Consider the following 14817-nt stretch of genomic DNA (forward strand, 5'->3'; position numbering starts at 1 on the left):
CCACAACGCCTGGCCATTTTTTGGTTGCAGCCATCATTGTTGTTTGGCGGGCCCGGGCTGGGGATTGGAACCCGCCACCTTAGGTGTATGTGGCTGGTGCCTTAGCCGCTTGAGCCACAGGCGCCGAGCCAATAAGGATATTTCTAAAGTCAGTTTGTCTCACCAGGCTATAGCCAGATAAACTGATAAAATTGGAAAATCTAGCAAAAAGGCTCAACGCTTGTGGCTCAAATGACTAAGGCGCCAGCCACATACACCTAAGGTGGCGGGTTCGAATCCCCAGCCCAGGCCCGCCAAAGAACAATGACGCTGCAACCAAAAAATAGCCAGGCGTTGTAGCAGGCGCCTGTGGTCCCAGCTACTTGGGAGGCTGAGGCAGGAGACTGGCATGAGCTCATGAGTTGGAGGTTGCTGTGAGCTGTGATGCCACGTCACTCCAGCCAGGGGGACAGCTTGAAGCTCTGTCTCAAAAAAAAAAAAAAAAAAATCTAGCAAAAGAAGTTTGGAGAGTAAAGCTGCTAATTTAAAATTTCATACTTTGGTGATGGATGGCAGCACTGATGCTATAAATATGGCTCAACTTACCATTTTTATTAGAGGTATTGATGACAAATATAATGTCACTGAAGAAATGGTTTTAGTGCCATTCAAAGACACAACTAAATCAAGAGATTTATTTGAAGAACTAAAAAAATAGGTTAAAGCAGTTTTTTTTGTTCATTGTCAACATACATGGTATAGTTACCCATGGTGCCCCAGGAGGTAAAACAGAGGGACTTGTAAAATTAATAGAAGATGATGTGGGATGATGTAGTAGCCATCCAAACTCACATTTAATGAAGTATTATTGTAAGTACATCAAGAAAATTAGCTTTAATGGGAGGCACCTGTGGCTCAAGGAGTAGGGTGCTGTCCCCGTATACTCGGGGTGGCAGGTAAAAACCAGTCCCGGGGCAGAAAAACTGCAAAAAGAAAAAGAAAGAAAGAAAAGAAAAGTAACTTTAAAAATAGATAACGTCATGCAAATTGTCAAGACTGACTTTCAGGCTGGGCATGGCTCCTGCCTGTAATTCTAGCTCTCTGGGAGCCTGAGGTGAGTGGCAGGTGTATGGCTTGAGCTCAGGAGTCCAAGACCAGCCTGAATAACAGTGAGACCCTGTCTCTAATAAAAAAAACAAAACAAAACAAAAAAACCCCAACTAACTGGCAGGCACCTGTAGCCCTAACTACTCAGGAGGGTGAGACAAGAAGATCTCTTGAGTCCAAGAATTTGCGGTTGCTCTGAGCTATAATGCTATGGCACTATACTCAGGGCAACAGAAGTTAACTTTTCAGAAGTTAAGAAGGCTAAGTTGAGGCCAAACATTGTAAAGATTTTATGATTTCAGACACATTTTCAAGTCATTTATGGTAGCAAAACCCAAATTTGTGCCAGAGCTTGATGATGAATACTGGCTTACAGATTTAGCATTTTTAGCAAATTTAACCACTCACTTAAATGAGTTAAAGATGCATCTCCAAGGTGAAAACCAATTTATCAGTACAATGTTTCAAACCATAACAGCAGTCCAAATTAAACTGAAATTATGGCAAACTCAAATTAAGGCAAACAATTTTATTCACTTCAACACATGTTGGCTAACCACAGTCCTGTGAACAGTGAAAAATATACAGCCTTGCTTTTCGATTTGATACAAGAATTTGAAAATAGATTTCAAAATTTCCAGGAAAATAATCAATATTTTGGTGCATCTGCAGCTCCATTATTTTTTTAGTTGATGAATATGTTACCTGCCAATTTTCATAGAGCTGCAATCTGACTTGCAATTTAAAGAAAAAAAATTAATCCTGTCTCTTTGCTGGACTTTTATGGGTCCTATCTTTCCTGAAACAAATATCCCTCACGTAACAATCATGCCTTATTCATGCTGTTGCTTTTATGGTAGAACCTACATTTGTGAGCAACTATTTTCAAGAATGAAGCACATTGAGAGTAAAATTAGAACCAAAAAACCTGTGAGCACCTTGAGAACTCACTGAGAATTATAACTCCTTCCGTTGAACCAGATATTGATGCATTAATTTCTTAAATGTAATGTCAAATATCCCACTAGTTTTATGTTGCCCACTTTTCTTTTACTTTTATAACAAAAATATTTAGCAGGCTGAGCTTGGTGGCTTATGCCTGTAATCCCAGCACTCTGGGAAGCCGAGGCAGGTGGATTGCCTGAGCTCATATGTTTGAGACCAGCCTGAGCAAGAGAAAGACCCCATCTCAAAAAAAAAAAAAAAATAGCTGGGCTTTGTGGCAGGTACCTATAGTCCCAGCTATTCGGGAGGCTGAGAGGCAACAGACTAGCTTGGGCCCAGAGTTTGAGGTAGCTGTGAGCTATGATGCCATAGTACTCTACCTAGGGTGACAAAGTGAGACTCTGATTAAAAAAAAAAAAAAAATTAAGAAAACTCCAAAGATGTTATATTACTTAGATATATATTTTTTCCATATTAATGATCACAAACTTGAGAACTGCTAGATGAATTTAAAAGACTCTCTGAATGGGCTGCTGTATAATTAGGATTACTATGTGAGGAATTTTTGCTTTTCTGTGGTGGAAGGTATCATGAAAATTATTCCCGGACCTTTGTTTCACTCATCAGTTATCGTTAGTGTTTGTGTATTTAATGTGTGGCCCAGGATAACTCTTCTTCCATTGTGGCCTAGAGAAACCAAAAGGTTAGACACCCCTGCTTTAGACAAAGCTTCATTTCTTTAACCAGTTACAAATCAAAGAATCTTTAAACCTACCTATAAACTGTAATTCCCTGCTTCAAGATCTCCTGCCTTTTTGGGCCAAACCAATGTACGTAACCCTTCTCTGTTGTGATTTATAATTCAAGTGTAATTCCTGTCTCCCAAAGATGCATAAAACCAAATTGTAAAGCAGCTACAGTGAGACCACTGGCTCAAGGTATCCTGGTGTGGCCCTCTGGGCCCTGGTTGCACATTATTTCATTCAGAACAAATCTTTTAACATTACTTTATGGAGTTTGGGCTCTTTTCCATTGATGGTTATCTGTTATATTCAATGACTAGTCAGTATTATATATTGAGGGTGTTCTATGCACTGTTTATAGAGAGGTACTAATATATGCTGTGACTGACCACAAGCACCAAAGTGCCAGATGTATTCTGCTCTCAGTTAAATTTCACATCTGAGCCCATGTGCCAGGGAGGCAGGAGATTCAAGCTCAGTTACTATTGAGGCCCTGCTCCCTTTGGGTTGCCCAGGAATAAAAGCAGTGCAGTTTCCAGAAAAAGGAAAAGGGCCAGCATCTCCATTCTCAGCTCAAGCATTGAGGGCCCCTGAAGCCCTAAGGTGTCTGCTTTAGCACAGGGCAAAGGGCTGCAGACTTTACTCTGGAAGACAACCCCAGCCCTTGTTTTCCTGCCACCCAATTTCTTCCCCTCTGAGGTTGGAGAATATCAGGAAGGTTGTATAGTGGGAAAATAGATGCCAGAAGGAGGGTGGAGGTGGGGAGGCCAGAACCTGTAAGATGTTTCTTAGCATGGTGACCCCAAAGTTGGCTTTCCCCAGGGCTTTCTGGGTTTGCCTCTGCTGTTGGATGAAGGGGCCACTCTTTTTTTTTTTTTTCCTTCCAGTTTTTGGCTGGGGCCGGGTTTGAACCCACCACCTCCGGTATATGAGGACGGCGCCCTACTCCTTGAACCACAGGCGCTACCCTGGGCCACTCTTTCTGTTTCAAAAGTGATAGGTTCGTAGGGTGTTAGGTGGTCACTGTGCTCCAAGATCATGGTGTATGTTCCTGACTTAATCTGGAGAGGAAAATGGGAAACCGTAAGATCTAAAATCTAAGAAAGGGGGTAGCGGTAAGTGATATGCACTTCATAAAGACCCTGGAGAGGCAGGGGTGTGAACTCATCTACGGTGGTGGCACTTAGGCCCCTCAGTGCCAAGCTCCCAGGCAGCTCCTCTTTGACCTGTCCTGAAGCCTGGCGGTCTTCCCTGCCAGGAGGGACTCCAACTGTGCAGCCCAGGCAGGCCTGACCCTGAGTGAGGCCAGGTTGGCTTCCTGCCCAGAGGCTGGATCAGAAATGGTGGAGAAATTCCTGCATTTTCCCAGTTGGCCTGGAAGGGATCAAGTTACCTTCTGGTCCGCAGACAGAAGGGGCTCCCCTTGGAAGGGGGCACAGGGACTGGGGCCGACTGACAGGCTCCCACTGGTAGTCAGGCTGGGTGTGGGACAGAGGCCTTGCAGGGCCCGCAGCTCCGGCGGACCGCGGCGAGCGAGGACCCAGAGTGGAGCCAGGGGGGCTGGCGGGCGCCTGGACGCCCGGGCCAGGGGCGGGGCCGAGGCTTGGCGAGGCGAGGCGAGAGCGGGATGTGAGGGGCGGAGGAAAGCGCGAGGCGGCCAAGACTCTCGGGAACTTGTCTTAGTGGCCCGGCGGGTGGACTTTGTGCCGCCGGGGGGCGGATTCAGGCCGGGTGGGAACCGGTCCAGGCGCGAGTGAGGACGCCCACCCCTGCCTGGCGCCAGAGGACGCGCGCCACCCTCCGGGGCCCCTCTAGTTCCGCTCCGCCCCCTCCTCTGCTCACCTCCCCGCCCCGGCAGCCCGCTCCCAGCCTCGCCTCGGCGCGCCATTCCCCGCTGTTCCTGGCCGCGCGTCCCAGCCATGGAGGGCCTGGTCCAGCGACCAGCCAAGGGCTACCGGGTGGTGCTGCTCGGGAGCGTGGCCGTGGGCAAGACGGCGCTGGCCACCCAGTTCGCGTGCGGCAGCTTCCCCGAGCAGTGCGAGCCGTCGGTGGAGGACCTCTTCAGCAAGGTGATCGAAGTCAACGCGAAACCCGCGCTGCTGGAGATCGTGGACACCGTGGGCGCCGAGCACCTGGTCACCCTCAAGGACCTCTACATCAAGAACAGCGACGGCTTCGTGGTGCTTTACAGCGTGTGCAGCGAGGCCTCGTTCGAGGCGGTGCGGCCGCTGCGCGAGCGCATGGGTCGGCTGCGGGGGCCTAAGGCCGTTCCGCTGGTGCTGGTGGGCACCAAGGCCGACCTGGACGCCGAACGCCAGGTGCTGACGGCGCAGGGCCGCGAGCTGGCGAGCGAGTGGCGCTGCCCGTTCCTGGAGGTCACAGCCAAGAGCAAACTGATGGTGGACCAGGTGTTCACGCAGGTGGTGCGCGAGATGGAGGCCCTGGCCCCGCGCCAAGAAGTCCGGCAGATCCCCATCCACCCCCAGATTACCTGGCCATCGGAAAGATTCATTGGCTAATACGCAATGGATGATGTTTAATGGGATCATGTCCTTTCGGGATCTCCGAAGCTCACTATTTCTACTCTGCCTTTTTAAAGAAAGTTATTGAGCCGTAAACTCTTGGTGACTTTTACATATTAACTCAAATCAGTGCTTCAAGCTGTCTTTCTTCACTCTTTCTTCACTTATTTGGTGAACACTTTGCAACTTTGTGTACCTCTGGTAGTGCTAGAAGAAGCCAAAAACCGCATTATTTTTTTTCTTGCATCGAGAGAGTACTGCCCTTTTCTTCAAGTAGAACTTGTTACTGGATTTTCTTTTGTAATTAACACCTTTTGAATTGCAGCCAGTATTTGAATTGATTGAGGAGCTTAAGTTAGTTTAAGGTTTGCTTCCATGAGATTTTTGTGTGTTTCTCTCTCCTTTGTAGCATGGAATTGCAGCAGTAATATTTTCCTCTCTGTGTATTTCTAAGTATAGTTATGACATACATAGCATTGGTTTGAAAAGGGATATTGCATACCCTGGGAGGGGAGAAAACAACTGTGTACTCGCACAAAGATAGCTCAGCTTTGCTTTTTTATAACTGACATCTTGTTGATTTCTGTGCCTGTAAATTGTGTGAAAATAAAATTACTTTAGAAGTTTATAATTTTCAATATTTTCCTAACTATTGTTTAAATCTATAATTCCTGAAATCTTTAGACTCTGCCTTTCTGCTTTTCATTTATTTTCAAGGAAACAAGTTGGTAACTAGAGGGCAAATCTCCACATCTTCTGGTGTGTTTTCGCAGCCAGTTTTTTCTTGTTTGCGAGATTAAGATATTTTGTCTGAATACCTGCATAGTTTAACAGTGATGCGGGTACAGAAATAGAAGCAAAACGTATAGGATTTTTTTTTTTGCATATTTTTCACGTGATAACAGATTTTTCTTGCATCCGTTTAAAAATGTTATTGTTTTAAAATTTATCTTTTGAGTGTGCTTATTTGTAGAAGTTGCTGTCACCTCCCCAGCTGCAACATATTTATCAAATTTAGGAACTCAAGTTACCATTCGAACATCTTTAAAAAAAAAAAAAATTAGCAAGAAGGCTCAAAACTATGCCTGTGATCTGAAATAGTTAATTTTCTTAAGGGAAAGTTGTTTTTATAGTGATGGTTACAGAAAGCTCTGATCATTTTTATTTGTATTGTACCTGATGTTTTAATACAAGGATAGATTTTACCTTGACATAGAAAATATTTTTTAAAACCTAACAGCAAATTCATCACAGGAAAGGACTAGGCTGAGACTGTACCTTGTTTTTTATCTCTTCCTCTCTCTCTGAGGACAGTTTGGGAGTTGGGACACTTACTTTTGAAGCCTTGAAACCTAGCTGACTCACTCTCTTCTGGTTGGTCTTCTGGGGTCCCTCCTCCTGGCAAAGCCCTAATCACCTCCCCAAGAGCACATATCAAATGGCAGAGAGGGGGCAGGGAGTACCTTCCCCAGCCTCATCTGTCATCGTCCAAAGCCATCCCCTCCTCCTGCTGGAGCACAGGAAAAACAGGAGCTTATTCACTGAGTATTGGGCTGTGCAGGAAAAGCCCATGGAGAAGAAACAGCACCCTGTTCCAGCCAGGAGAGCTGGGTCCCAATGACTGGAAGCTGGATGGCCCCTTGACGCCTAACTGCCCTGCTCTCTGACTCCTTACCTGCTTGTGCTGAGGCCTCTGGGGAGGTCTTGTGTCCTAAGATCCTGGTGCCTCTGGACATTAGGCCTCAATCCAAGAAAATGTTCCCAAATAGCCATTTTTGCCTTTAGATTCCTAAGAGTGGCTTAGACATTCTCAGTCAGATCCATGTTCTCAACTTAGAGCCCAGAGGGGTTCCTGACTGGTGGATGTGAGGAATGACCAGGCCACGTGGCCAGCTCCGGTTCCCTCAGGAGTGTGTTAGGAAGAAGCTTTCTGACTGTGTACAGACAGGCACACAGAAACACAAAATTCAAAACTTACACAATGAATTTTCTTTCTCTTATATTTTTAATTTCTAACTTTTGTATGTTACATAAAAATTTCCTCAGTACTGCTGGAGGCAAGAAGACCTAAATAACTCCAAAGTAGATTTGTAAGTGGCAAATAAGACTGCCTGTCAGGGTACTGTGTCTAGGTAAATGACAAGAAACTGGAGCAGGCTAACTTGTTATCTGGAAGTTTGGGTAAAATCTCCACAGGTTTTTTTTTTTTTTTTTTTTTTTTGAGACAGAGAGTCACTTGGTCATCCTTGGTAGAGTGCCATGGCATTATGGCTCACACCAACCTCAAACTCTTAGGCTCAAGAGATCCTCTTGCCTCAGCCTGACATGTAGCTGGGACTATAGGTGCCCACCACAATGCTGGGCTGTTTGCAGAGATGGGGTTTCGTTCTTGCTCAGGCTGGTCTTGAACCTGTGATCTCAGGTAATCCACCCGCCTCAGCCTCCCAGAGTGCTGGGACTATAGGCCTCCATAGTTCTTGACACTGGTTATAAGCTGTGTGCCTGATCAGCATGACCAGCGGCATCAGACTGGGAATAGACACGAATGGTTGCCAGCCGGCCAAATGCACTGGCAGGTCTCTTCTTACCAATGTGTCGTGGTTTCACTTTCCATTATTCAGATTGCTGGTGATGTTGAGAATTCTTTTGGAGGGTTTAAAGTGACATTTATTTTTGTCTTCTGTGAAATGCCTGTTCCTTTTGCCAGCTTGAAAGACTGTGTGAACCACCACTAACAATCCTTCCATAAAATAATAACTCACCCTAGAAAAAGTGCTACATACCTCATTGTTGGATAACACTACAGTCACCTTTGAAGTACTACCCTTGGCCATTTGGTAATTGTTGTGATATTCAGCAATGAGGTACATACCACTTTTTCCAGAATGAGTTCATGAACTTAATTGTCAGACCTCATATGATGACAGCTGATGGCCATTCCAGTAAAAGAGTTCTAAAATTGGTTTGAAGGGTAGACTAGGTGCTGGCATTGGTGCATAGCTTTCCAAGGGGAGTGTCTTGAAGGTGACACTGTAGTGCTGTTCAGCAATGAGATATGTAGCACTTTTTCTAGGACAAGTTCTCAAACTTAATTGTCCAACTTCTTCCACATAAGGAAGAAAATATTTATGGCTGCTATAGTCATTATTTCTGTAAGTGGTCATGAGTACATAGCTAATTTTTTAAATTGTGATAAAAATACACCTAAGTTGGCCGGGCATGGTAGCTTACACCTGTTAATCCCAGCACTCTGGTAGGCCGAGGTGGGCAAATCACCTGAGCTCATGGGTTCAAGACTAGCCTAAGTCAGAGCAAGACCCCTAACTCTAAAAATAGCTGGGTGCTGTGGCAGGCACCTGTAGGTAAGGGAATTGCTTGAGCCCAAGAGTTTGAGGTTGCTGTGAGCTATGACACCATAGTATTCTATAGAGGATGACAAAGCAAGAATCTGTCTCAAAAAAAAAAAAAATCACATAACAAAATTTACCATCTTAACCATTTTTTACTGTACAGTTCAGTAGTGTTAAGTATATTCATATTGTTGCAAATCTCCAGAACATTTTCATTTTGTAAAACTGAAGCTCTATGCTCATCACAACACCCCATTTCCCCCTTCCACCAGGTCCTGGCAACCACCATTCTATTCTCCTGTCCCTATAAATTTGACTATTCTAGATACTTCAAAAGTGAAGTAATACAATATTTGTCTTCTTCTGAATGGATTATTTCATTTAGTATAAGGTCCTCAAGGTTCACCCATATTGTACCACATGTTAGAATTTTCTTTCTTGGTAAGGCTGAGTAATACTCCATTCTATGGGTAGACCACACTTGCTTAGCTATTAATGTCAATGAACATTTGGGTTGCTGCCAGGTTTTGGCTGTTGTGAGTAATGTTGCTGTGAATGTGGATGCGCAAATCTCTCTTTGAGACCCCGTTTTAATTTCTTTTGGATGTATACACAGGTGTAGAATTGCTGGATCATTTGGTAATTATATTTTTAAGTTTTTGAGGAGCACCATACTGTTATCTACAGTGGCTATACCATCTTACATTTTCACCAACAGTCCACATCTTCACCAACACAATTTTCTGTTTTTATCTCCGTAGTGGCCATTCCAATTAATGAGAGGTGATATTTTGTTGTGGTTTTGATTTAAACTTCCCTAATAATTATTGATGTTGACCATCTTTTCATATGCTTCTTAGCCATTTGTATTATTTGTTTGGAGAAATGATTGTTTGGAGAAGTGTCTATTCAAGCTCTTTGCTCATTTTTGAATCTGGTTGTTTGTTTTTTTTGTTGTCAAGTTGTAGGAGATCTTTATATATTCTGAATATTATCTCCTTATGAGATATGTGACTTATAAATATTTTATCTCATTTCATAAGTTGCCTTTTTAATCTATTTCGTCCTTGAATACATAGGAGGTTTAATTTGATATAGTGCAACTAATCTACTTTTACTTTTGCTTTCTGTGTTTTTGGTATCATATCCAAGAAACCACTGCTAAATCCAATGTGATGAAACTTTTCCCCTACATTTACTTCTAAGAGGTTTATAGTTTTAGATTTTACATTTAACTCTTTGAGTTAATTTTTGTTCATGGTCTAATTCTGTTCAATTTTGTTTTTTAACGTATGGACATGCATTTTCCCAGCACCATTTGCTGAAGAGACTGTCTTTTTCCCTGTTGAAGTTCTTGACACTCTATTGAAAATCATTTGATTCTATATGTGAGGGTTTATTTACGGGCTTACTATTCTATTCCATTGGCCTATCTGTTTATCTTTATGCCAGTACCACACTGTTTTGTTACTGTAGCTTTGTCATAAGTTTTGAAATGAGGAAGATATCTAACTTTATTTTATTTGTTTATTATTATTTTTTGAGATGGAGTCTTGCTCTTCTCTTGCCCAGACTAGAGGATAGTGGTGCGAACTTAGCTCACTGCAGCCTCGAATTCCTGGGCTCAAGCAATACTTCTGCCTCAGCCTCCGAGGCAGAAGGACTATAAAGTGCATACAAACACACCTGACTAATTTGTTTTATTTTTTGTAGAGATAAAGTCTTGCTATGTTGCTCAGGTTGATCTTGAACTCCTAGGCTCAAACAGTTCTCCCACCTGGGCCTTCCAAAGCACTGGGATTACAGGTACAAGTAACTGCATCCAGCCCCAACTTTGTTCTTTTTCAAGGTTGTGTTAAAAAAAAATCACACAAATTGGGGGGAGGATGTTTGGCAGAAGGAGAGAGGGCATGAGCTGGGATCTCACCTAATGTGCACACTGTGAGGGTGTATAACATGCCCCCTGGGTGAGGGGCTCTTCTACAAACAGAACTTTACCCTGGAAGTAAGAACAATGTAACCTAAAAATTGTACCCTCATGTTAATTAAAAAAAAAAAAATTACTGGCTCGGTGCCTGTAGCTCAGCGGCTAGGATGCCGGCCACATACACCAGGACTGGTGGGTTTGAACCTGCCCCAGGCCTGCCAAACAACAATGACAACTAAAACAACAACAACAACAAAAATAGCCAGGCGTTGTGGCAGGCGCCTGTAGTCCCAGCTACTTGGGAGGCTGAGGCAAGAGAATTGCTTAAGCCCAAGTGTTTGAGGTTGCTGTGAGCTGTGATGCCATGGCACTCTACCAAGGGCCACATAGTGGGACTCTGTCTCAAAAACAAACAGACAAACAAAAAAACTCAAAAAAGACACAATTTTATAAATTTTGAAAGGAGACTTTATTTATTATAAAGGGTTATAACCTGCAGACTGACCATCCTATTAGGCTGAGAAGGGTAACTGAATTCAGAAACAGGCACTTTAAAGGAGGAAATGTAAGACAGGAATTTATACTTGGCTAAGTATACATATTCAACAGGTTATAGGAGGACCTTGAATATTCATCAAAGGAGTCACCTGGCTATTCTCAGACATTTTTAACGAAGTTTTCCCAGCTGGCATTCAAACTAGGCCAGGGTTCCCACGCAAACCCCCCTAACACTTCTAGTCCTAATTTGTCATATATTTTTATCATGAAAATGTATTGAATTCTTTTTAAATGCATTTTTTCACTTCAATTAAGAAGATTGTGTGTATGTGTGCATGTGTATGTGTGTTTGCTCTTTATTCTGTTAATGTGGTATATTATTATATATTGATTGATTTTCTTATGTTAAGTCATTCTTGCATTCCAGGAATAATTGCACTTGGTCCTGGTGTGTGATGCTTTTAATGTGCTGTTGAATTCTGTTTGCTAGTACTTCATTTAGGACATAGTTGATTTTTATAATTTTCTTCTACTACCCATTTCATGATGTCTTTGCCCTAAGGCAGGATTTGGGTTGGTTGGTATTCTTCACCTAGTAGGATGACCCAAATGTTCATTCATGAAAGAGATGAATCCTCAGTAGGGCTCTGCCATTTTGGGGCTGATGTTTTCTGTTTTGTTGTTGGAATAGGGGTGCTGGAAGGTGCCTTAAAGAACTTACTGAGTCCTTTGTGCAAATGAGAGGAACTACTTCCTCTAGACAATGCCATATATTAGTCACTGAATAAAGATATAAACCTATAAGATGAGTTCCATCCGTTGAGGGTGTTGTCTCCTGAGTAGTACCAAATGAGTCTTGGGTAGGTCATTCAACCATTCTATCAGGTGAATGAATAAAAAGTAAGGCCATTGGCTTGGCGCCTGTGGCTCAAGTGGCTAAGGCGCCAGCCACATACACCTAAGGTGGCGGGTTGGAATCCAGCCTGGACCCACCAAACAATGACGGCTGCAACCAAAAAATAGCTGGGTGTTGTGGCAGGTGCCTGTGGTCCCAGCTACTTGGGAGGCTGAGGCAGGAGACTCACTTGAGCCCAGGAGTTGGAGGTTGCTGTGAGCTGTGAAGCCATGGCACTCTACCCAGGGGAACAGCTTGAGGCTCTGTCTCAAAAAAAAAAAAAGTAAGGCCATTGAATTTCATGGTCATGAGCTTACTTTTTCACTTCCTTTTTTTTTTTTGAGACACAGTCTCACTATGTTGCCCTTGGTGGAGTGCTGTGGCATCACAGCTCACAGCAACCTCCAACTCTTGGACTTAAGTGATTCACTTGCTTCAGCCTCCCAAGTAGCTGGGACTACAGGTGCCCACCACAATGCCCGGCTGTTTTTTTTGTTGCAGTTGTCATTGTTGTTTAGCTGCCCCAGGCCAGGTTCAAACCCACAAGCCTCAGTGCATGTGGCTGGCACCATAACCATTGTGCTATGGGTACCGAGCCACTTTTTCACTTGTTTTGCAGTGAAATTAATTCCTTGATCAAAGAAATGTTCTGTAGGGGGTATTGTTGTCTTCTCATTTAACAGGTACAATTTAAGGGTACATGGGCACATCTCCTGGGTGAGTGGCACAACTATGACAGGGACTTTACCTAACAAATGCAAACAGTGTAACCTAATCATTTGTACCTTCATAGTAACCTGAAATTAAAAAAAAAATGTGCAAAAGTGTAAGGTGAGAAACCAGGAAAAAAAAAAGAAAAACAAACTTGAACTGCCTTCTCTTTTGGTCTTGCCACTATCTAGGATTTATGGCTCTTTGTTAAAATACTATTTAAGGAAGATCCGTAAGCAACTGTCTTTAGAGAGAAATACTTTTAAACTGAGGCCTCCCTGCATGATGACATAGCATGAATTATTAAACTTCTGCTTATTAAAGAAAAAAAAAAAGAAAGAAATGTTCTGTGGGGTACCTTTAAGGTGCACAAGGCATTCATTCTCTGAATTTATAGATGGTGGTTCTGGGAGAAGCATTACAGGTAAGGGAAGAAAATCTATATCCAGTATAAATTCCAAGGAAGACAAACTGATGCTTCTTCCTGGATGGAATGGGTCTAATATAATTAACTTTCCACTAAGTGGCTAGCTGTTCCCTCAGGGAATGGCACTGTGTCAGGGACTCAGTGTTAGTCTCTGCTGTTGGCAGCTTAGATGCTCAGCAGTGATGGTAACCAGGTCAGAATTGGTGAAACAAAGGTCACAATGCTGAGGACATGCACCACCTTCTCCCCTGCCTCTTTGGCTGCTCTGTACACAAGCTCCCTGAGCATCCATCCAGATGGCTGGGTAAAGAGAATGACAGAAAGGACTATGTTGCCTACCTGGTTATAGGGAACTTCATCTCTAGTAGGTGCTTTTTTATGAGCATTCACATGTAATAATGTATCTTCAGCCTATGCTTGTCCGGAGAGAATCATCCTTCCCCAGACTATCTCATTAGCAATCTTCTAATCTGAATCTTTCCAAATCTCAGATGATCCAGTCTAATCATTAGCCACTATCCATGAATCAATGTCTATTCGTACTTCTGACTATCTTCAGTCCAGGCCAAGTGTACAACAACCAAATGTCATACTTGAAGTAGTGACCACTGGGAGGATTTTCCTTTACCACTGTTCTTTATGGACACGATAATGGGACTATGGTGTTGCAATCATCTGCTTTGGGACCATCTATAAACCAGGAGCAGGTTTCCCCCCTTCAATTACATCATAAGAACCTCCTTGTGAAGACAGAGGCCTCGATAATAGGAGAGAGACTGCACAGGCAGGAGTAGGTGAGAGACATGGCTTATCACACATTTTGATAGACTCGTTCAGGTACATGGTCTACCTTCCAAGGCACCCAAAACAAGTTTTACCAAAAGTTTTGTCATGGTAACTCAGGGCTTACAGTTTCCTAGCCTGCATATATGCATTCTTGTTGCTGCGAGGGCACAACTACCCCTGACATCTGAGAGCTGGACCAGCCCCCACAGTTAGACCATGACGTTCTCCTGCTGAACACAAACAATTTCACAGAACACCAACACAACAGGAGACAAGGCCATTCTGTGACTGCGATGGAGCTTGGTAAAAGCAGCAGCACTGTGTAATCATGTCTAAACACAGATGAGAATGTGAATACTGCCCAAACCACAAAAAATGGGCAAACACTCCTGCCCCCTGCCCCAATATGAGTGACAACTGCTTCTTCACCAGTTACAGCTTCAACTCCACACTAGTCTTCCTTCCTTCTAGGTGAGATTTATTATGATAGTAATGTAATCTCCCCACTTTCTGAGCATCCAATCAGAGAAATCCGTTTCCTTGAGCTTTCATTAAAATCACCTCCTACAAGCTCACATCCACACCCTTTCTAATACCTCCCTATTGAGACTCTGTGGCCACCTGTGGTGTGTGCTCTCCCTCACTGCAGTGAGTAGTGAAATCAATTTGGTCAATGACAGGTGTATTCCTGGAGGTCTTTGGCTGCAGGGCACTGACCCTGCCCATGTCTCCTCTCATGCTGTCTTGAGGGTCTTGAGGCAGTAGTCATTTCTGGCAGCAAATGCTGTGGCAATCGGGGATAGGAAATAAAACCCACTGTAGGTATTTTTTTTTTTTCTGAGACAGAGTCTCAAGCTGTCACCCTGGGTAGAGTGCTGTAGCGTCATAGCTCACAGCAGCCTCAAACTCTCAGGCTTAAGTGATTCT

The 14817-nt window shown here is 43.6% G+C and overlaps 1 protein-coding gene across 1 annotated transcript; it reads left to right on the forward strand.

The window, feature by feature from the left end:
* The first annotated feature begins 4413 nt into the window (after positions 1-4413).
* Positions 4414-5924, forward strand: LOC100956640 (ras-related protein Rap-2c-like). Its single transcript, XM_012811083.2, has one exon. The coding sequence runs from the start codon at positions 4694-4696 to the stop codon at positions 5291-5293; it is 600 nt and encodes a 199-aa protein (XP_012666537.1). The 5' UTR covers positions 4414-4693; the 3' UTR covers positions 5294-5924.
* Positions 5925-14817: the final 8893 nt, after the last annotated feature.

This window comes from Otolemur garnettii, unplaced genomic scaffold (assembly GCF_000181295.1).
Source record: "Otolemur garnettii isolate 467f Iridium unplaced genomic scaffold, OtoGar3 scaffold00149, whole genome shotgun sequence".
In the NCBI taxonomy this organism is placed as follows: domain Eukaryota; kingdom Metazoa; phylum Chordata; class Mammalia; order Primates; family Galagidae; genus Otolemur; species Otolemur garnettii.

Bases quoted from the DNA above. Each gene is read 5' to 3' on its own strand.
- LOC100956640 (XM_012811083.2), top strand. From the start codon at position 4,694: ATGGAGGGCCTGGTCCAGCGACCAGCCAAGGGCTACCGGGTGGTGCTG.